This window comes from Canis lupus, chromosome 22 (genome assembly GCF_011100685.1).
Source record: "Canis lupus familiaris isolate Mischka breed German Shepherd chromosome 22, alternate assembly UU_Cfam_GSD_1.0, whole genome shotgun sequence".
NCBI lineage: Eukaryota > Metazoa > Chordata > Mammalia > Carnivora > Canidae > Canis > Canis lupus.
Window position 1 is genome coordinate 5502421 of NC_049243.1, and position 22524 is coordinate 5524944.

The window sequence follows — 22524 nt, forward strand, 5'->3', positions numbered from 1 at the left end:
GGACAGACAGGAGTTCTTTCATAGCACAGGGCTCTGCCTGAGAGGCCAAGTTTCCTCCACAGCAGAACTGAAGGAAGGGCCAGATATGGAGTCCCTTCTCTCTTACCTGTTAGCTCCTAGTTTCATACTTGGTCTGTCCCCATGCAAACAGAGGTGAGATTTGGGTTTATTTAGATAAACCACTTATATAATTCCCAGTGAGGGAAAATGTGACCACTCCACCTCTACGTCAGAGATTTTGCTTTGCCTGTGGGGTCCTCATCACTAGGAAAACGTCATTACATGACAGTTGAATTTGACAGGCAGAAAGCATCTCGATAAGGTCTGGCTTTCAGGGAATGTCTGGAAATAAGACCTAAAATACAAATATCCTCTCCTGTGAGCAATATCCAGAAACTTCCTACAGGCCATCAGGAACGAACCAACCCCAAATATCTTTACAAAGCACTTTTTTTTTAGGGTAAAGGGAAAAAGAGCAGTGATTTGTAGATTGAATGTGGAAAGTAGCTAGGAGCTTAATGGTCGGAGGTGGCATGTTCCTCGAGCCTGCAGGCAAGGGTGGGCTCTGGCTGGGCTCTGGCTCTCCTCCCACTGGATAAATCTGTGTAAGTTCCTTAGCCTCACCTTAAGGGGAGCCAATGATCATGCCTACTTCGTAGGGTCCTCGTGCTAGAAATAAAGTGTTCACCTCAGTGGGTGTGAGGATGAAACCAGTTTTCAGACCTTTGTAACCTCAAGAGGAGTGGTTTTCACCCAGATGGTTATGTTCCCAGGCATTCCAAGACATGCCCTAAGGTGCCCACAGCTCCAGCTCTTCAGATGGTTGTCTTTTTTTTGATTGTCCTAGATTTGGATATTCTGCTGTAAGCTTTCTTGAACAAAGGGGTCTTCAACTATTAAAAATAATAGTAGGAGAACCACTGACTTCCATTTAGAGCAACATGGGACACTAGATGACCCAAAAAACCTTCCCATTGCAAACATCTGAGAAATGTAGATGAGATGTAAAAAGCATCAGATGCAGAGCAGAGTGTGTAAGAACGGAAGAAAAATCATCAACACCAGAAAGAGAGAGAAACTGAAACATCAGAAGAGTAAGAGCGTGAGCAGGGTGTGAGTGAGGTGGGATGGTGTGGTGGGGAGCCGAGGGCGAGAAGTGGGAGAACAGTGCATCTTGATAATCCAGGCACTTGGGTGTTAATGCCCAGATGGGAACGCAAGACAAGGACATGTGTCCTTCGCAAGGAAATCACCATATGTGAAACAGCTCCAATAATTGATGACACACTGGCCACAAAATAAAACAAGCCTCAGCAAACACTAAACAGCTGATATCACATAGACTATGCTCTCTTACCTCAATGAATTTTAATAATAATAACATCACCCAAAGCAACTCATGCATTTGCTAATTTAAAAACTCACTTGCAAATAACTTGTGTGTCAAAGAAGAGATCATATTGGAAATTCAAAAATATTTCAAATGGAGTGAAAGGTAAACATCTCTACACGTGGGAAACAGCTAAAATGGTATTTTGAGAGCAACGCTATACTTTAAATGCTTATATTAAGAAGGAGAGGAGGATTGTGAAGAAGAAAAAAGATGAGGGGCGCCTGGGTGGCTCAGTGGTTGAGCATCTGCCTCTGGCTCAGGTTGTGATTCCAGGGTCCTGGGATCGAGTCTCACATCAGGCTCCATGCAGGGAGCCTGCTTCTCCCTCTGCCTATACCTCTGCCTCTCTCTCTCTCATGAATAAATAAATAAAACCTTCAAAAAGGAAAAAAGATGAAAACCAAAGAGCTCAATATATTCAAGGAATTAGAAAAATAAAATTGAGTACTATAGAAGACCCACAGAAGATAAAAGTATATAAAGGATAATAATAAGACTAAAAATTGATACAGTGGGAAACAAATAGAATAATCAAACCAAAAGCCAGCTCTCTGAAAGGCTAGTAAAATAGGCAAATCATCAGATGAGGTTTATCCAGGAAAAAAAAAGAGAGAAGATAGTCATAATAAAAAGAATGAAGATAATAAAGGGTTTTTTCTTAAACACCTTATGACAACAGTTTTAGGACTAAAATTTTGAAAATCTACCTAAAACAATGTCCTAGAACAATATAATTTACTAAAACTGATTCGAGAAGAAATTTTAAAAACCCTAGATAATGTTAATGTTATGGGTTGAATTATATCCCCCCCCCCAAACAAAAAGATACATTTAAGTCCTAAACCTGGTGCCTCCAAATGGAACCTCATTTGGAAAACTGGTCTCTAAGGATGTAGCTAAGAGGAGGCTGTGCTAAAGCAGGGCGGGGCCCTAACCTGGAATGACTGGTTCATCCAAGAAGATGGCCATGTGAAGACACAGAGACACAGAGGGGAAAGCACATGAGACAGAAGTAGACATCGCAGTGATGTATAGGCAGGCCAAGGAACCAGGATCCCATGTCATCACCAAAACCCAGGAGAGAGGCATTGAAGAAATTCTTCCTTGGAGCCTCCAGAAAGAACTAACTGTGCTGACACCTTGATTTCAGACTTCTGGCCTCCCCACCTGTGAAACAATAAGTCTCTGTAGCTTTAAAGCGCCCAGTGGTGTTACTTTGTTACAGCAGCCCTAGAAAACTAAACCAATAACTGGGGCACCTGGGTGGCTCAGGTCAAGATCTCGGGGTCCTGGGATAGAGGTCCACATATCCCTCAGTGGGGAGTCTGCTTCTCCCTCTGCCCCACCCCACCCCTCCTCCCAACTCATGTTTTTTTTTTTTTAAGATTTTATTTATTTATGATAGTCACAGAGAGAGAGAGAGAGAAAGAGAGAGAGAGGCAGAGACACAGGCAGAGGGAGAAGCAGGCTCCATGCAGGGAGCCCGACGTGGGATCCAATCCCGGATCTCCAAGATCGCGCCCTGGGCCAAAGGCAGGAGCCAAATCACTGCGCCACCCAGGGATCCCCCAACTCATGTTCCAATAAATAAAATATATTCATCAAAAAAAAAAAAAAAAAAAGGAGGGGTGTCTGGGTGGCTCAGTCAGTTAGGTGTCTGCCTTCCACTGAGGTCATGATGCTGGTCTTGGGATAGAGTTCTGCTTCAGGCACTCTGCTCAGCAGGGAGTCTGCTTCTCCCTATCCCTCTACTACTCCCCCTGCTTGTGCTCTCTGTCAAATAAATAAAATCTTTAAAATAAAAGAAAAAAGTAAAACAACCAATAACCATCAGGATTTAAATGATAATTTAAAATGCACAAAGAGTGATCCATTTCAGCCTCTGCCTCACCTAGACAAGTAAACTAAGGCCCTGAAAAGTCTCCTAGCCAGAATCCTCAGCAAGGTGGTGGTAGTGATGGGGGGAGGGGGTAGTGACAGGTGGAGTGGCAATGTGGGCATTCAGAGAGTAAATAGATCCCAAGCACTCTAGTGACAACCCCATGCTCTGAATCGGGATAGTGAGCCCCTGTGCACTTTTTATAAGCTCATCTTTTCTTCCCAGGTGCATGCCCATGATGGAAAATTAATTCTCTATCCCAGTGAGACTGTCTTCCAAGTTCTCCTTCCTGATGGATCAGGCCAGATACAGTATCCACTGAAGCCCAGGAACATTCACACTGACTCATATGGCACCTCAAAAGTCTGTGGTTCAGGGCTGGGGCGTGGGTTTTCCCAAGGCCCGCATCCTCTATGGGGCTGCTTGTGCCTTAACTGTCTTCCAGCTACCCGTCAGGAAGGCTGGCTATGCTCATCCTCAGCACAAAAGATAGAGAGTACACATACATCATTCTGGAAGACAGTGAAGAAAGATGTGTCCGGGCCCTTACCAACAACTGTGGCCATGCCACCTTCTATGATGAAAATGGAGAAATCTGGTAAGTTTGGGTCATGAGTCCCAAACATCCCTCCCCACAGAGAGGCAGTGTGGTTAACATTTGATTCCCAGTCCACATGGCCGGCCTCCCTCACTGGTTACGTCTCTCCCTTATTTGCTTGTGAATTCGTTTCTCTGACCCACACATGCTGCAAATGGGGAAATGGGTATCATGATGGCAGCAAGGCAGGTCCCTGACCTCAGGAAAGGCGCTCTGTCCTTGTTGCTATTGCTTCCCCAAGGGTGGAAGAGCAGAGACTCACAGTGACCACCAGTTCTATTAGCTCGGTGTCCTCTACACTTCCTGGTGAGAATTACCTTAGAAAGACCCAGTGCCCCTCTGTCCCACGTGTCTCAGAGAGGAGGGTATGGTGAGGGCTTCAGAGATGCATGTACTGTGCACAAAAACCAAACTTCTAAATATTTCATGATAACTGAACTTAGTTCTTAAGTTCCCATCTCTGGCAATTGTGGAAACCACCTTACCAGCCACTTCAAAATCTTTCTCCACCTTTTTGGGGTAAGTCCTCCATTTTTTTCAGGATTTCCCCCTTCCCCACTGAGTGATCATGGAGTGGGAAATGCCTACCATCTTGCATCAACTTTATACTTTCTTTCTTCTTGATAGTCAAAACCAGACTTTTTGCTTTTAATTCCAAAAAAATATTTTCACTCTCCCAAAACTGGTTTTTAAGAATATTTGTTTTAAAGATTTATTTATCTGAGACAGAAAGAGAGATGGGGGATGGGGAGGAGACAGAGGAAGAGAGTCTTCAACAGACTCCATGCTGACGTGTGGCTCAATCCCATGACCTGAGCTGACACCAAGAATCGGATGCTTAGCTGACTATCCCACCCAGGTGCCCCTTAAGAATATTTTCTGAGGTTGCCTGAGTGGCTCAGGAGTTGAGCATCTGCCTTTGGCTCAGGTCATTCATGATCCTGGGATCGAGTCCCTCATCACGGTCCCTGCATGGAGCCTACTTCTCCTTCTGCCTATGTCTCTGCCTCTCTCTCTGTGTCTCTTACAAATAAATAAATAAAATCTTTTTTCCGTTTTAAATAATATTTTCTGAAACATTCTTTGAGTTTTTTATTTTGTGGAGTTTGGGTTTTTTTTTTTTGTTTTTTTTTTTTTTGGCTTTTTGGGTTTGTTTTTCATTTTTTTTCTTTGAGTTTTTAAAACACTATTTCCTAGGTGACAACCTTGTTCTCAGAGCTCTCTGACCTGCCCTGAGGGCCTTTTGTATAGAAACTGATGTCTGAAGGGTAGAAAAAGCTACTGGATGCAAGAAGTACCAGGTAGTGATTGGGGGCAAGAAACTCAGCCAATTATCTCACATAGTATCTGGCCACATTCTGTAGGGCCTCTTCTCCATAATGACACTTACTTTCATGCCCTTAGGGAAATTAGAAACTACTTGTATTTTCTTGACAAAGAAACTTAGATTCAGAGGATATAAGTAAGTGACTTGCCCAGAGTCATACATAAAATCACGAGTAAAAAATTTTATGACATCGGACCTAGCCTAAGATAAAGCACTTAAAAAAAATTCCCAGGTAAGGCATACAAGAGATACCACATCTTCTCCCTCAATCTCAGCCCATCAAAACCCAAGGGAAAGGGTGACGCTCAGACTGGGGAAGGGCTGACCCCTCACCTTCTGGATTCACACTCTGTCCATCTGGTGTGGGCCTACAGATCTGCATTCTGTAAAAGCTTCCCAGGTGACTGTGCAGGTCAGCAGGGGTAGGGGAGCCCAGGCCAGGAGGACAGAGAGAAGGAAGGAGGCAGGGGAGGGAGGCTGGCCTGCACGCACCACAGGAGGGGGCTCTGCCCCTTGCACAAGAGGCCAAGTGCCATGGTTGCTTGATCCCTTCTTGGTCTAGGTTGAGCATGAGCCAAAACTTGGGTTACTACTTCCCCAAAGGCAAACACCAGAAGGCCTGGAACTGGTGGAATCTAACTCTTCATGTCCACGCACCTCCTGTCCAGTCCATCTCCTTGAAAATCAACCAGTACATCAAAGTACAAATAAGGAGCCAGGATAAGATCGCCTTCTGCTTCCGACACCAAAAGAAACACGTGTGCTTAAACCTGGGCACCAAGTACAAGGTAAGGTCTCAACTCCCTCTGCCAGGCCAGCACCCACTGGGCCAGGCCACAGGCCTCCCTCTGGGCCACATTCTGCATCACTGCAACCCACAGAGAACACGGCCACCTTCGCTGACCTGATGCTCCACAAAAGCGTTCATTTAACTTCTGAGCACCTCAAGGTGTGAGCTGAGGAAACAGACATCCTCAAGGAGCCCAGCCGCAAGCCAGACAAAAAAACCCCAAAGATGTCAACATGTGTTTTCTCTCTGACTCCCATCAGCCCTGTCAGTTGGCAGGAACAGAAACCAGGAGGAAGGAAATCTATGTCCGCAGGCCTGCCACTGGGGTCCTCTTCTCTTCTCTCCCAACACACTCATCTCAACATAAATGAGACCCTGGAAGTTCAGGGAGCTCAGCCCAGGCCAGGCAAGAAAGTAGCAAAGTGTGTTCATATCCTAGGGCTGCAGGACAAATTACCACAAACTGGGTGGCTTAAAACAGAAACTTATTCTCTCACAGCTCTGGAGGCCAGAAGTCTGAAATCCAGGTGTCAGTAGGGCCACACTCCCTCCAGCCGGCTCCAGGGGTGAATCCTCCCTTGCTCCTCTCAGCTTCTGGTGGTCCTGGGCGTCTACTGGCTTGTGGAGGCATTGCTCCTATCTTCTACAGTCACACAGCCTTCTTCTCTGTGCCTCCTGGGTGTCCAGTCTCCCTCTCCTTTCTCTTATAAGGACATCAGACATCGAATATAGGGCCCGCCCTAAGTCCAGGATGACCTCACCCTGAGATCCTTCAATTAATTACATCGGCAAAAACTCTCTCTCCAAATACAGTGACCTTCACAGGTCCTAGGGATTAGGAATCAGACGTACCTTTTGGGGGCCACCGTTCAACCCACTACAAATGGGGAGTGTGCATCCTGAAGTTCTGATTGAGTAGACAAGAAGGAAGGCTCCTGAGACCCTTCCCTAGTCCCAGAGCTCAGGAGAGGAATAGGCTGTCCTTGCCACCCCCCCCCCCCCCGCAACACACAAGGCAGGCCTCATGCACTTTTTATGCCCATTATTGTCATAAAATGTACACCACATTGTTGTAAGGCTTAAATAAGATAGTGTGCATGAAAACATTTCATAAGGTGGATACACAAACCAAACATACTGGTACGATCCTTTATTACTTCTCCCTCCAGGAGGCCCTTTGCTCAGCCTCTATAGGCTACAAACCAAGGCAGAAGTTGGCCTAGAGGTGGCTTCCCTGGGGAGCAGTGCCTCATCCCAGCAAAATCCAGACATGCTCCAAGGGAGCCCAAGCTGGAAGTGGGACCCACTGGCAGACACTGTGGATGGCTTCTTGGCTGTGATAGGGCCTCGGCCTCCCTCTGTCCCTGTGGTAGGAATCCACAGGGAGAAGCCAGACACTCCCAGGAAGACACAAGGCAGGCCATACAGAGGCCCAGGAGCTGGTAACCCTCTGGTTAGGGGTCAGGCATGAGTGTGTGGCCTCAGCTCCCATCTCTGTAGCAGTGCTGTCACAGGCCCAGGCCAAATGAGTGAAGTGATGCTGGTGGGAGGGCTGAGAGCATAGATTTGCCCTGGAGAGACATTGCAGGGAAGACTTGGTCCTGTCAAAGGGACTCATCCTGGGGTGGGAAGCATGATGTCCAGGCAGCAAGTGTCCTCACCGAGCCTTCTGTGAATTCCCACAGTTCATAATGCCAGAGGTGCTGAGTGCAATGAGGCAGAAAGCCATCCTGGAGGTAGAATGTGGTTCAACTGCTCGGAAGATACAGGTCCTCCTGGGGAAAATGAGTAGGATCCTCAACTTCCTGACCATCCCTGATTTGGAAAAATTGATAGAGGACGCCCAGATTGTGCCAGTACAGCGCCTGGAACTGAAAAACAACCCTCACCTCCCAGAGTAAAGCAGTCACCAAACTGGGCTTCTCCAGCAACCGCTGAACCTCTCAGGAAACAGGAGCACCAAGGAAAACCCCAAAGCCCTATTTATATCTTTTGAGTATTGATTTGTAATTTGGACCTATCACAGCTCCTTGGTTTGAGAAAACAATCTGTGGCTGGCCGCAGAAAAAAACATAATCAGCCCTGACCTGAGAGCTCCGGAAGTAAGCCGCTTCAGGAGGCAGCAATACATGTCAACACCTGTCCCGCGTGCTTCCACTGGTCACTTGAACGCAGAAGCTCTTTTGCAGCCTTCCTGTACTCGGGTTGACTCAGGACCCAGGCTGTCTCAAGGCCTACCTGTGCCAGTTGTTGGCTATGTGGCCTTGGACAAGTAGCTTTATGCCTTAGTTTCCTCGTCAGCAAAACTGGGTCTAGATATCCCCGGAGGTTCTCAGTGACCCTCCCCTCATCACAAACACCCGTCTCCCACGCCTTCCCAGGCGGAGGGAGACCCACACACAGCAAGCCAACATCAAGCTACAGCAGGTCCCCTACACCGGGGGCTGGTCGGGAGCCCAAAAGGACACACACTAAAAAAAAAAACCTTCCGCTAGTTGGGGCCTTTTTTTTTTTTTTTTTTTTTTTGTAAGATTTTATTTATTAGAGAGAGAGAGGCAGAGACACAGGCAGAGGGAGAAGCAGGCTCCACGCTGGGAGCTTGACGTGGGACTCGATCCTGGATCTTCAGGATCAGGCCCTGGGCTGAAGCGGCGCTAAACCGCTGAGCCACTCGGGCTGCCTAATTGGGGCCTTTTTGCTCATGGGTGACAGTCCCCAACTCGCGCAGGTAAAGGAAAACAGGAAATGAGTCACCTTGAAGGAAGGTGCAGTGGGTCCCAGGAAAGGATCGGAGGGAGGGAAGCCGCCGAAAGCTAGGGGGACTTTCGTCCTCCTCGTCCTGAAGACGCCATCTGCGCGCCTCACATCACGTGGCTTTGCTTCCCCGACGTCGCTGCAAGACCCCAGAGGTCACCAACCGGCCTCCTCAGGAGGCCGCTCCGGGCGCAGCCCCACGTGGGCCGGAAGGGCGGAGTTAGGTCTTGACGCCTGCGCACCGGGTGCACGCAGAAGTTTCTAGAAAAAGCGGGCACTCGGGCGCTGGGCGGCCGTGTGGCGTGGCCTTCACGCCGCCCGCGACACCGCCAACTTCCCAGGATGACCCGCGCCGCAGCCCTAAACCAAGACCGGAAGGGAAACCCCTTCCTCGCAGTCAGCCCTGGCAACCGGCCGTGACCCCGACCGCGACCCCGGAGCCTGCCGCCACCTTCGCGGCCCGGCTCCCCTGCTCTCCTCACGTCGCCACCGTGCAAGGCAAGGAGCCCGACGCCGCAGGGCACAGAAGCCCTTACCAGCCGCTGGAGGGGAAAGCTTCTAAGAAGGTCTCAGCAACAAGCAAGTCCTCCCCTCCCCCCCACGCTTGTGGCCGCTTGTTGCCGGCACCGCGCTGGCCCGGTCGTGTCCTCAGGCCCGCGGAGGACCGTGGAGGACCACGGAGGGTCGCGGGCACGCCCCCCGGCGAGGGGGCCACCACCCCAGCCCGCAAGCTGTGCCCACTTGGGCCGAGCAGCCAGCCCGTCTCCTTACCTGTGACAGGAGGGCAGTCACCGGGCTCACCTCAGACGCACACACCCGGGGGGGGGCGAGCGGAAGCAGCGCCTCCGCCCACAAGGCCCTGCGCTCGGCCTTCCGCCGCGTGGGTTCTCGCGAGCTCCAGCCGGTTCCCACGCCGACCTTCCTCCTCTCGCGAGGGCGAGGACATGTTCACGAACTTGCAGAGCTGGTCAGCAGGCGGCCTCGCGGAGGGGGTTTTGAGGTTGTTTTGTTTTTTTTGTTTTTTTTGTGTGTGTGTGAGAGAGAGAGAGAGGCAGAGACACAGGCAGAGGGAGAAGCAGGCTCCATGCAGGGAGCCCGACGCGGGACTCGATCATGGGACCTCGGGGTCACGCCCTGGCCCGAAGGCGGATGCTCCCCCGCTGAGCCCCCCCTCCGCCCCCAGGTGCCCTCGCAGAGGTGTTTGGTTTGGTCAGCCCCCTTTTTAAAATCTTTGGCTGCCGACATTTAAAAGACCAGAGACTTCACATAGGAGTAACGGGGGCTATGCACCAGCGTCACCAGAAACAGGACAGAGTCACACGGTAATCAGGAGCTTTGCACAAGGGAAAGCGAATCACCTCCCAGACTGGGAAGGAAACCAGGCCGCCAGCCGGGTGGCCGGGAGGTGCGCGAATGGAGATCCCACCCTCCGCACGCCCGCGGGAGGCCCACGCTGGGTGCCCGCCACAACACAAACTTGCTGGGCGTGCTTCTGGAACCCGGAGGTGCGAGAGCTTCCCTCCAGGGGCGCGAGGGGGGGCCTGTGTTTGTTCCAGCCTCGCCCGCTTCTGGTGGGTCCTGGACTTGAGGCAGCACACCCCAGACCTCACCCGGCCTTCTCCCTGCCTCAAAGTCCTTTATTTATAGGGACACCAGCCACACTGGATAGGGCCTGGTCCGCCTCGGTAGGGCCTCATCTTGACTAATTACATCTGCAACAACCTATTTCCAAATAAGGTCACGTTCCCAGGTACTGGGGTTAGGACTCCAACATAAGAATGCGCGGGGTGGGGGTGGGAGGGCATAATTCCACCTCCACCTGTAGCACCCTCTACGCGGCATACCCTGGGCCCTTCCCATCATTCTATCTTCAGTGACTTGGCAGGAAGAGGTGCTTCTCCTGAAAACGAAAATGAACTAAGTTGGGCTGTTTAGGAATACCAACCTGTTCAGTTGCACACAACCCAAGGGTTCCCTGCTGAGTGACAATCAGTGAGCACCCAGAGGCAAATGGAGCCTTGTCCAGTGCCCACAACATTACTAATTAATTCAGTCACTAATTAGGGCATGCAGCAAATACACACTGAGCTTTCACCAAGTGCTCAAGGCCCAAAGAGGAAAGAACAGGTTGTCTGCCTCCAGGGGAACTACAGAGACATCAGAGCAAGCAGTAGCAAAACCACAAAAGTGCGGCTTTGTGGAGAAGCACAGCAAAGCAGAGTCCCTGGCTGAGAGGGAAGGGACTGCAGAACAAAGAGGAGTGGAGGTGAGGGACAGGCTGCAAGTACCCAGGACAGAGGGAAGAACCTCAAAGAGCCCCCTCATCCCCCCACCAGCACCAAGGCTGAGGACAGAGCTGGAGCTGTGGCCTGCTGGCTGGTGGGGAATTTCACTGGAGTGCTGGGGAGCTGCAAGCTTCCCATGAGGACACCAGGAAGAGCACTGTACAGCGAGTGTCCCCAGACCCCCACACGCTGCCACAACTGCCGTGCAGAAGGAAAGAAAGAGGTTTGAGCAAGAGTCCCCTTTCCCCGTGCCCGGCAGCGTACCTCCAGCACCCTACAAAGCCTAACTTTGCACCTGCTTGCAAAGGAGCTATGTTCTCAGGGTCCAGTTCCAGAGTCTTGAGCTGAGAGGCTGTAAATCAATAGCTGGCACAGAGACTGTCTTCCTGAACCTGTCCCAAGACGAATGTGGTTGTGGTGGTGACACCAGGACCCTGCTACAGCACTGGAGTCTACACTATCTCCTGCTTTGAAGAACTATATACATCCGTGGTATTTCCTGCTCTTATCCCTCTGGTTCTCTGAGCCTCTGGTCTGTCCCTACCCAGTCCCCCATTTCCTCTGGGCAGAGCCCTTTCCTGCCAAGTGACAGTGATGTCTCCTGTTGTGTGCACTTGGAAGGACCTGGACAGGTCCAGAGGACGAGGAGTGGGGAGTCGAGGCCCGAAACACAGATGGGCAGGGGTCCCCATGCTGGCAGATTGTCAAGCTGCTGGCCAAGCCACCCGCAGGACAGAAGTGCTCCAGAGAGCAAGTGACAAAGTTCCTCTTTTCTGAGAAGCAACATTCTCTCACCAACCAATGAAAGATTCTCTACGGCCCGAAGGTTGACTATTCTTTCTTTTAAGGTAATAAATAGCAGAAGAGAATTTACAGATACGGGATTGGTGGGGATCCCTGGCTCAGGGTGGCCTGGGCCTTTGGCCCAGGGCATGATCCTGGAGACCCGGGATCGAGTCCAACGTGGGGCTCCCTGCATGGAGCCTGCTTCTCCCTCTGCCTGTATCTCTGCCTCTCTCTCTCTCTGTCTCTCTCATGAATAAATAAAATCTTTAAAAAAATAAAAATAAAAAAATAAAGATATGGGATTGTTAAACCAGGGAGAAAATAAAAACTCATTTTTATTGCTACTTCCCTAACATTAAATTACCTTCCAACTAATGAAGCATTAAGAGGCTTAAAAAAAAATGTCTTGGGATCCCTGGGTGGTGCAGCGGTTTGGCGCCTGCCTTTGGCCCAGGGCGCGATCCTGGAGACCCAGGATCGAATCCCACATCGGGCTCCCAGTGCATGGAGCCTGCTTCTCCCTCTGCCTATGTCTCTGCCTCTCTCTCTCTGTGACTATCATAAATAAATAAAAAAACTTAAAAAAAATAAATTAAAAAAAAATGTCTTTCCACAATAATATTCTTACAAAAAAATCCATACAGCCCAAGTAAAACTGGGGAAGCGTGAACAGCCCAGTGGTGGAGTGTACCAGGGTTGACACCCTGCTTGTGATGTGTTCTACTTTCACAAGAGTTACCACTGGGAGGAACTGGGGAAAAGAGACACGGGATCTCCTTAAAACTCTCTTCTTAAAACTGCATGTGAATCACAAGCTAACTCAATAAAATTTTCAATTAAAAATTTGTTTTTAAAAAGAATCCATACACAGACATATAAGGACAGAATAGGAAGCAAAAATCTTTATTTTTAAAAAAATTCACATTTATTAAAAACAGCAATTTCTAGCCAAATAATATAAAGCATCTTAAATTAATTTGAAAGTATGTACACTTTTTGTATAAGTAAACACTTGAAACTGTACAGATTTAAACAAATACTCATTTAGCCTACAAGTTGGGTCACCATCACCTACTCAGTACTTTGTAAGCTGTTTGAGTGTTTCAGAAATAAAAGATTCAAAACACAAGAATGAGTGCCATCAAATATTTTTATCCTTAAGAACGCAGCCTGCTCTGTACATCAAATTAAATCAGTCACAGTATTTGTATAATAATCATGCCCTCATTTCTTTGGAAAGGCTATTTAAAAAATCAAATGTACATATAATACAGAAAACAGGATATTTTACAGTTTATTTCATTAAACATGTATTTAAAATAGTAAGTGGACGTAAATACAATCTTCCTGATTCATCATTTCATGTCAAAGAATGAATATGGACCCTCTTTACCTTATACCTTCCCAAAATAGACTGTCAAGCCACATTCATCACCGATTTAAAAGGAGCTAAAGAACACGTGACCTGTTTAAAATGACAGACATCAGGATATGTAACCTATCTACACATTGCAAGAGTCTGCTTTATGGGGAAGACCTCTCTGCAGAATGAGGTCAGCTGGCTACATTCTAGAACCCTCTTTTCAGTGTTCATCCCTAGATAGTGTTTGAGTAACCCAAAATTCCTTCTGAACCGAAAAGCAGCTTATGTTCCCAAGATCAGAGGCAAAACCAATCCACTCAGCAAGTAGATTTCTGTAGGAAAACTCATAGATGTGTGTAATATGTGACAATCCCTGATATAATATGGTAGATTTCAAGGGGTAGACCATCTTCATCCTCCTAATCTTTGTTAGTAAAATGTATCCTGCGGTGACAGGGCTAGAGCCCCACAAGGCTGGTACACGACACAGCCAATGAGTAAAAGTGGGACAAGAAAGTGTTCACTTTTCAAAGAACTACCAAAACTAAAGGCAGTGCCCAGAAAGCTGGTAGCCCTAAGCTTCGTGCATGAAATATACTATTCCTTAGGTTACCTTCTCTCCCTTACGTACCAGACTGAAGACACCTTAATTGGTGCTTCCCACTCACAAACACAGACTGTGGTACCGTGACAATTCTCATTAAAGATACTGTGCATATCTATTATAAGGAGGCTCCAACCCCTGCTTTTGAACGTTCTGCACCTGAATTCAAGGAGTACAGACACCGGGACCATACACGAGGTCCTTGCACCTCAAAACCACCTCATATCAAACACACAGAACACCCCAGATTCCCAGGAAATGTGTTCTCAGACGCACCCCATCTACTCCAAACAAAACTTCAAAGTGATAGGAGAAACATTTCATTAAATATAGCATAGAAATAAGATTTCTGGAAGTAAAAAATAGCCACCGTGGAATCTCTGTGGCTCAAAGTATTGCAGTGTTTCGTGCTTTGACAAACCTTACTCGTAGAAGCTTTCTAATGAACGGTACTTCTGTAAAGTTCTTCTCTGCACTACTTATTGTAACCTACTTTCATTGCACATCTTTTGCTAAGAACCATTTCCCCACGCGCCCACCATAGCTACCTCTAAAAAACTCATGTTTCTCGTGACCTTTTAAAGAAGGCAGTTCGCACACTCCCAGATTAATCTTTGGCATTTTGATGTTTTTGAAAGGGAAACACCGATCTTCCAAACACTTTGCTTATACTTCATCGTGCAGCCAGCAGTGAGCAGCACGGCTGTGGTTCTCAGGGCCATTCCCACATACAGTTCCGCAGCGTCCTGCAGGCCCCGGACTCCTCAGCCCACTCCAGCCGCGCAGACACTGACGCGCGGCCTGGCCGGCCGGGTTATTTACAAACTGACAGCAGGAGGTTCAGCTGAAAAGCCAAAGGAAAGGCTACGTTAGCTCTGCCATCAAATACCAAACTTGAAGTGCTGTTTAGATCCTCAAAAACAGAATGAGAGAAAAAGTTTAGGATTTTTAAGAAGTCAAATGAACACGGCTGGACTCATTTGTGCAGTGGCACCCTGTGAGGGGGTCACACTCTATCACTGAATCGAGGCCCTCAACTTACTTTGAATCCAATGAAAATGACAGGAAAAAAAAAAAAAACTACATGCCAAACTAGACCAAAAAACTACATACCATACCTATCTCTATCCCTGAGAAGAGACAGAAACAGATCTAAATTATCACTTGCACCTTTTCCTGCGCAGAGTGTATTGTGGGAAAGAGTTGTGTGTATGCTGAATTCTTTGAATGATTATTTTTAAATGCATAACAGGCCAAGGAGTGAACTTCAGCTCAGTCACTAACTCTGATGACCCCTGGAGCACCCTGCCCACTCTGTACAGGAGGGCAGGCAGGACATGGAGCTGGCACCTGAGAGAAGCAGAGAAACCCACCATGGGACAGGGTAGGTGTGCAGTCTGCACACCACAAATCTATTACCCAGGCCCTAGAAGACATGCGGTTAAATGAACCTGGCAGTAAACCCTCCTACACAGTACAAACCATTTTGGTGATCAAAATAACTGCCCCCCTAATCTCTTCTATAAATTTGTACTCCCAGTGAGAGCGACACAACATCACCTCTGTGTTTTTCCTGCCAAAAATAAAAAACTTCAATCTAATCATGACAAAATAGACAACACCAAATTATAGGGCATTCTACAAAATAACTGGCCTGTCAAGGTCAAGAAAGCCAAAAAGCCTACAGAGCTGCTCTGGGTTAAAAGAAACTAAAGAAAAGTGAGACCTGAAAGCAACACGTGGCCTGGATGCTGGACCTGGAGAGAAGTATCTGTAAAGGACATTATCAGGACGCCTGGGTGGCTCAGCGGTTAGGCGGTTGCCTTTGGCTCAGGTCATGATCCCGGGATCTAGGATCGAGTCCCACATTGGGCTCCTGTGGGGAGCCTGCTTCTCCCTCTGCCTGTGTCTCTCATGAATGAAGAAATCTTTTTTTTTTTTTTTAAAGGACATTATCACGACACTCAAGGAAATCTGAACATGACCTAGACCATAGCATCAATGTTAGATTTCCTATTATGATCACCATGGGGCGGGAGGTAGGGTCAAAGAATTCCTTGTTCTTGGGAAGTACACGGAACTATATCCAGGTAAAGGAGCACAGTGTCTCCCAACTTCCTCTCAAATTGCTTTAAAAATGGTGGTGGGAGAGGAGAAGGAAAAGATAATAATGATAAGAGTGAATGAGTAAGGTGTAAACAACTGGGTAAAGTTCCTTATTACCATTCTTGCATTTTTCCTGTAAGTTTAAAATTATAACAAAATTAAGTTACCAAAAAAATCTGTACTGGCATATATTGGATCTTAAGAAAATGGGTCATAAACATTCAATTTCTAGGGAAATTTTTTTTTTTTTTTTTTTTTAGGCAAGCTCTATGTCCAACGTAAGGCTTAAACTCACAACCCCAAGACCAAAAGTTACAGGCTCCGCCAACCGAGCCAGCCAGGTGCCCCTCCAGGGAAATTTAAAATGGGAGAGAAAGGGTTCCCTTTAGCAATGATGTACAAGATCAGAAGACAAGGCTCTGGTTCCTACCCTGTGAGGAACTCAACCAACTTACTTAAACTTTCAGGGCCATGGCTACTTCATCAATTAAAAGGGGCAAATATTTTCAAGGGAAGATTAAATAAGATAATACATGTCAGATCCTTAGAACAGTGCTTGGCAGCAGGCAGCAGTCAATAATACCATGTACTGGGGTGCTTAGTTTGTTAAATGTCTGACTCTTTGATTTTGGCTCAAGTCATAATCTCAGGGTCATGAGACTGAACACTGTTGTCAGGCTCCGCACTCAACAGGGAGTCTGCTTGAGATTCTCCTTCTCCCTCTCCTTCTGCCCCTCCCCCGCTGCTTTTTCTCTCTCGTTCTCTCAAGTAAAAATCTTGGGGGGAAAAAAAGATTCTCTCTCTCTCACTCTGCCCCTCCCCCTGCTTGCTCTCTAAAAAAAAAAAATCAGCTATCATTATTATCTGGAAAAGATGGTTCTGAAAGGGGATCAAGGCACAGAATGATGGTCTATCAGTGTTTCTCGAATCATAGGCTGTAATCCACTGGTACATTCATGAGAACAATGTAGTGGTTCCCTATAACCCAATGGTTCCTGTAACCCAATGTAGTGGTTTCCCTATCAAATGAATAGGGAAAAGAAGAGCAAAGCAATTTGGGTTGTACATAATGTGATTGATTACTGTCAAACTTTTAATTTACAAATATATACACATATACTAAAACACGTATGTTGCTGGCAGTAGTCGGCAGGAGCCCAGAAACCCTGCATGTTCTTGGCAAGCCCCACCTGACTACTCTCATCTACACGCCTGCAACTGACTGTAACTGGAAGAAAAACAAACAACCATGCTGACTGGTATCTCTTGGATTCATAACCACTGAACTCAACTGAGCCTTTCTCCCCAAATCTTTAGCACCTCCTCCCTTTTAGTGGTGACTCTGCTTCCTGTTTCACTCACAGGCACGAAGCAATCAGATGAGAACTTCCATGAGGCCCTATCATGTCCACCATCTCCCCACGTGTGCCCACACACTGACTTTCTTTCCTTTGCAACTGAATACCCCCACCCCCGTGCACCTAAACAAAGGCTCCACTCCCCAACTGTTCCTGAGATTCCATCCCCCCCTTTGCTATTCAAGGACATTGTTCCAGCATCAATTTTTCCCTCTCTAAAAACTCCTCATGAATATAGAACATGCATTTTCCCTTATCTTTAAAGGAAGAAAAAAAAATGGAAAAAGATAATCCAGTAACAAATAAAAGCAAGAGTTATTTATAGAGCAAAAGAAGGAAAAGGCTGGAGGGGGCTGAAAGGGAAGCAAGATGCCTCCAATTCTACCTTTTTCTAGAATTCTGACTTGGGAACCATGTTAATATTTTATATAAGAAAACAAAATTAAATCAAAATGGTGGCAAAAAAATCTCTAAGTACTGAAAACAAACCTAACTAGGTATCAAGTTAGTGGTATAATCACACAGAATATGATTACTCCAAATTACTTACTAAAAAAGAATTTTAGGGACGCCTGGGTAGCTCAGCGGTGGAGCGTCTGCCTTTGGCTCAGGGCATAATCCCAGAGTTCTGGAATCAAATCCCACATACGGCTTCCCACCTGCATGGAGCCTGCATCTCCCTCTGCCTATATCTGCCTCTCTGTGTCTCTCATGAATAAATAAAATCTTTAAAAAAAAAAAAAAAAGAATTTTAACTATAATCCTGGAACCACAGACACATCCTGACCCATCTATCCATACAAAGGACTACATAAAGCCATAAAAAAGAATAAAGTTCTAATACATGCTACAACATGGAAGAGCCTTAAAACATTCTGATAAGAGAAAGAAGCCAGTCATAAAAGGCCATGTATTGTATGATTTTGTTTAATGAAATGTCCAGAAGAAGCAAATCCATAGAGACAAAAAAATAAATTATAGAAGATGGAGGAATGGGGAATCTGCTAATGGGTATGAGGTTTCTTCTGGGGGGAAATATGAAAATATTCTGGACTTAGCAGTGATATTACACAACTTAGTGAATATACTAAAAACCCACAGACTGTCCACTCTAAAAGGATGAGTTTTATTGCATGAGTTCTATCTCAATTAAAAAAAAAAAAAAAAAAGACCCTATCTCCCCTCCAGCTATACCTTTTCTCTCCCAATGTGGTAAAACTCCCAAAAGACTCACCCACACTCACTGCCTCCAGTCCCTTCCTTCCCCAAGCTCTCCACCAACTCTGACTAGGCCCCCACAACTTACCACTCTCTCCTACACCCTCTAGTCCTTACATATATAAAACTCCTAAGCTATACCAAACTTAAAACTGGAAATAAAATACCCTCCATAGCACCAGCCTACTCCTAATAGATAACACGGACTCAATAAAAACTTGCTGGCTGAACTGAATACATGAATGACAGTAAACACAGGTTGAGCTCTGTATTCAGTTCTTTAAATTTAAGAAGAGAAAAAACAAATACTTCTAACATTGAATCGCTAAAGTTAACTTTTTTTCATGTGAAATGTGGGCCTCTTATCATGCATACTGCAAATAATTCAGCAACCTAAATACCATTATTTGAATCTTTCACAAACAGTTCATGCATGTTAAACACAGCAATTTTCAATAGCAGAAAAGATTAAAAAGCAATTAAAAATTATAGTGTCATCACTAAAAGAGAGCAATTCAAAGTCTGAATTCTTGCTCATCAGAATAAAATAATGTACAATTTTTTTTTTTAAAGATTTTATTTACTTATTCATGAGAGAGAGAAGGGGGGGGTGCAGAGGGAGAAGCACACTCCATGCAGGTAGCCTGACATGGGACTTGATCCTGGGTCTCCAGGATCATGCCCTGGGCCGAAGGCAGCACTAAACCGCTGAGCCACCCAGGCTGCCCAAGTACAATTTTTTAAATTAAAATAAATACATGATTTCTCAAAGACATTACCTACTCAAGTAAAATAACCAAGAGGGAATAATAAAAGTAATAGGATCTTTAGATGATGGGATTTACCTGTTCCATAGAAGGACAAGCAATGATCTGGACATCTTCAGGGCTAAACTCTTCCTTTAACAAAACATGGAACTTCTGGAAGACTTGCTGAATATTATTCTTAGAAAGAAGAAGAGGCAATGTCATTAAATGAGTCACCAGAAACATATGAGCACATATGAAATACAGATTTTCTTAAACATGAAGCATTAAGAATGTTAAATCTTAGAAGGACAAACAGTGTATATTCTCATTCATTTGGGGAATATAAATAATAGTGAAAGGGAATATAAGGGAAGGGAGAAGAAATGTGTGGGAAATATCAGAAAGGGAGACAGAACATAAAGACTCCTAACTCTGGGAAATGAACTAGGGGTGGTGGAAGGGGAGGAGGGCGGGGGGTGGGGGTGAATGGGTGACGGGCACTGAGGGGGACACTTGATGGGATGAGCACTGGGTGTTATTCTGTATGTTGGTAAATTGAACACCAATAAAAAATTAATTTATTAAAAAAAAAGAATGTTAAATCTTTTCTTTTTTAATTTTCATTTAAATTCCAGTTAGTTAACAGTGTTATATTAGTTTCAGGTATAAAATATAGCAATTTAGCACTTCCATACATTACCCCATGCTCATCACAACCAGTATACTCCTTAATCCCATCACCTATTTCACCCATTTCCCCTACTCATCACCCCTCTGGTAACTATTAGTTTATTCTCATAGTTGAGAGTCTGTTCTTGGTTTGCCTCTCTAAGAATGTTAAATCTTAATATTTGCCAAACAAGTGGAAGAAATGTATCTTTCATTGGATTACCAAAGACATGTAATTTGCACTTAATAATTCACATGCTAGCACAACCCGACTAAGACTTACCAGATAATATTTCCTGGAAAAACTAAACTCTAGTAAGCCTTGTTCCCCCAGAGAATAATAAGAGCCTTCAGCAGCAATTCCTTACACAAAAGATAATAAAGTTCCCAGACACATAAAACATACTTTAAAAATCAACCAATGCCTTCAGTAAAGATGTGAGCTCAACACAGAGCTGGAAGTTATAAGCACTAAATTTGCTCTGACATTTAATCCCTCGGTGACCACTGCAAGTCATTTATTTCCACTACTCACCAGGAAAATGAAGCATAATTCCTGAAATGCTGCTTTCTCAAGTACTGGGCCACATTCAATGATAGGGTCTAGAGACGTACGTACTTATTTACTATTTTGTACTTTAAGGCCAAAATTACCTTGTTGCCAAAGGTAAGACAATAATTTATGACAAAGGATAGTGATTGGGGTGGGGGAGATACAATCAGGCAGTTGCTGGCTTTGTAAGCTTTTCAAGAATTACAGTGATCACCAATCCACTTTACTAGAATAGCATGCCAACACTTTTAAATGCCTTCAGGAAGAGGAAAATGGTAGACAAGGCAAGAAAACTTAAAGAGACTGGCTAACATTCAAATAAAATATCAAAATACTCACCCTAACGGGTTTAAACAAGATGAACTCTGTGTCTTTATTGGATAGGTACAACGACATACTTCTCAAAGTCAGAGGCAGCTTTGCTTTTATTGTCTTGTAGACACTTGTTACAAGGTCACTGACCTTTGCTGAAAAGAATTAACCTCATTAGTGTTACAAACAAAAAGAAACACTTCCGTTTTCATTCAAAGGGGAATAAAGGAAGAGAAAAAATGGCAGAAGAAAGGACTCTATTTCTCCCCAAATTTTCTTTCACTTTTCCTATTGATCAAGTTTAACCACAAGCCCTATAAACTTTCATTATCTACTGTATACAAAATTCTACTCCCAAAGGCTAGGGCAGCAAAAAACTCCAACACCCTTCAGGACACTCACAGGGGCTATATTATGGTGCCTTTGGAATTTAGAGAACAGTGAAGACAAAATAAAAAATGATTTGCAGATACTAGTAAGAATCATTTTATTATGAATGAGCTTTTTCACTCACAGCAAGAGATGCTCTCTTGTCTTGTAAGATCATTCTGAAAACATCCACACATATTTAATGATATCTAAAAATACATCTGTTACAGTCTTTTTTTTTTTTTTTTAAAGATTTCATTCAGTTATTTGAGAGAGCATGAGTGAGAGGAGCAGCAGAGGGGGGGAGAGAGAGGGACAAGCAGACTCCACGCTTGAGCACGGGGTTTGAAGCAGGGCTCCATCTCAGGACCTGAGCTGAAACCAAGAATCACTCAACTGACTGAGCCACCCAGGTACCCCCATCTGTTACATTCTTATACTGTATTATTAGAAAAGATACAGAATTCCAGAAAACTGTTAACTGAAATAATTATGTAGCCCAAGTATAGTGTCTGAAAAGAAGTACAATGGAAAAGAGTAGTGACCTTTATGAGGTCATTTAAAAGAGGAAACCACCTAGAAAGCTATGAAGAAAAAGACTGGTTAATAATTTTAAAGATCACTCATAATTAAAGAAATGTATATTAAAATAACTGAGGTATTTTAGGATTGGGAAAAATAACTAAGACTGTGAAGATCCACATTTGGTAAGGGTGTGCAGAAACAACCTTCTCATCCACTGCTCCCGGGAGTATAAACTGGTTTAGCCTCTCTGGAGGGATATTCAGCAATGTCTAGCAAAACTGAAAATGCACATATATTCTGTCACTTAATACTACCACTACTAGAAATGTATCTATGGATATACTCAGAAAATACTAAGATCCATGTGTACAGGGACATTAAAGAATGGATGGGAAAAAGAACTAAAAAATACTTTATCTATTAACAGAATTATTAAAGAAATTATGCTAGAGTGATGCATTCCATGCATCATTAAATAGAATGCATAAAGCTGGATATGCCAGTACAGAAAGAGCTCCAAGACACAGAATAAGTAAAAAAGAAAAAAGGCAGAATTTAAAAAAAAAAGCAAGGCATATGGTATAATTTTATTTGTACAATATTTTTAAAGTCCATATAGGCTAGTACATATGTGGAATGACTGTGGAAAAGAGACTATTAATAGTGGCTACCTTTGAGAGGACTGGTTTGGAGCTGGAAAATAGAATTACTTTTCATCTTATACTTCTTCAAAGCTCAAATTTTATGCCGTATTAAAAACATTTTGTTTTAAGATTTTATTTATTTATCCACAAGAGACAGAGAGAGAGAGAGAGAGAGGCAGAGACACAGGCAGAGGGAGAAGCAGGCTCCATGCAGGGAGCCCAACGTGGGACTCAATCCTGGG

General features: G+C 45.1%; 3 protein-coding genes across 19 annotated transcripts in view; 1 reads left to right on the plus strand and 2 right to left on the minus strand.

The window, feature by feature from the left end:
- ERICH6B (glutamate rich 6B) overlaps positions 1–8130 on the plus strand; it is a 56400-nt gene extending 48270 nt beyond the window's left edge. For 10 of the 13 annotated variants that reach the window (XM_038569559.1, XM_038569565.1, XM_038569563.1 and 7 more), the window contains 3 exons: positions 3498–3870; positions 5801–5985; positions 7673–8130. In XM_038569559.1, the coding sequence (XP_038425487.1) occupies positions 3498–3870; positions 5801–5985; positions 7673–7888 (774 nt within the window). In that variant the 3' untranslated portion in view covers positions 7889–8130. Of the gene's footprint in view, positions 1–3497; positions 3871–5067; positions 5172–5759; positions 5986–7672 lie in introns of those variants that run through there. The other 3 variants (XR_005376225.1, XM_038569567.1, XR_005376224.1) reach the window with 3 other exon arrangements.
- The window catches only part of CBY2 (chibby family member 2), a 103365-nt gene extending 93738 nt beyond the window's left edge, over positions 1–9627 (minus strand). Inside the window, exon 1 of one of the 4 annotated variants that reach the window (XM_038569573.1) lies at positions 9513–9627. The gene's annotated coding sequence lies outside the window, so the exon portion shown is untranslated. Of the gene's footprint in view, positions 1–8741; positions 8888–9512 lie in introns of those variants that run through there. The other 3 variants (XM_038569571.1, XM_038569574.1, XM_038569572.1) reach the window with 3 other exon arrangements.
- A 3061-nt stretch (positions 9628–12688) lies between these two features.
- The window catches only part of COG3 (component of oligomeric golgi complex 3), a 67743-nt gene continuing 57907 nt past the window's right edge, over positions 12689–22524 (minus strand). For both annotated transcript variants that reach the window (XM_038569575.1, XM_038569576.1), the window contains 3 exons: positions 20772–20899; positions 19307–19405; positions 12689–14623 (listed from right to left, as the gene is read on the minus strand). In XM_038569575.1, the coding sequence (XP_038425503.1) occupies positions 14594–14623; positions 19307–19405; positions 20772–20899 (257 nt within the window). In that variant the 3' untranslated portion in view covers positions 12689–14593. The remainder of the gene's footprint in view (positions 14624–19306; positions 19406–20771; positions 20900–22524) is intronic.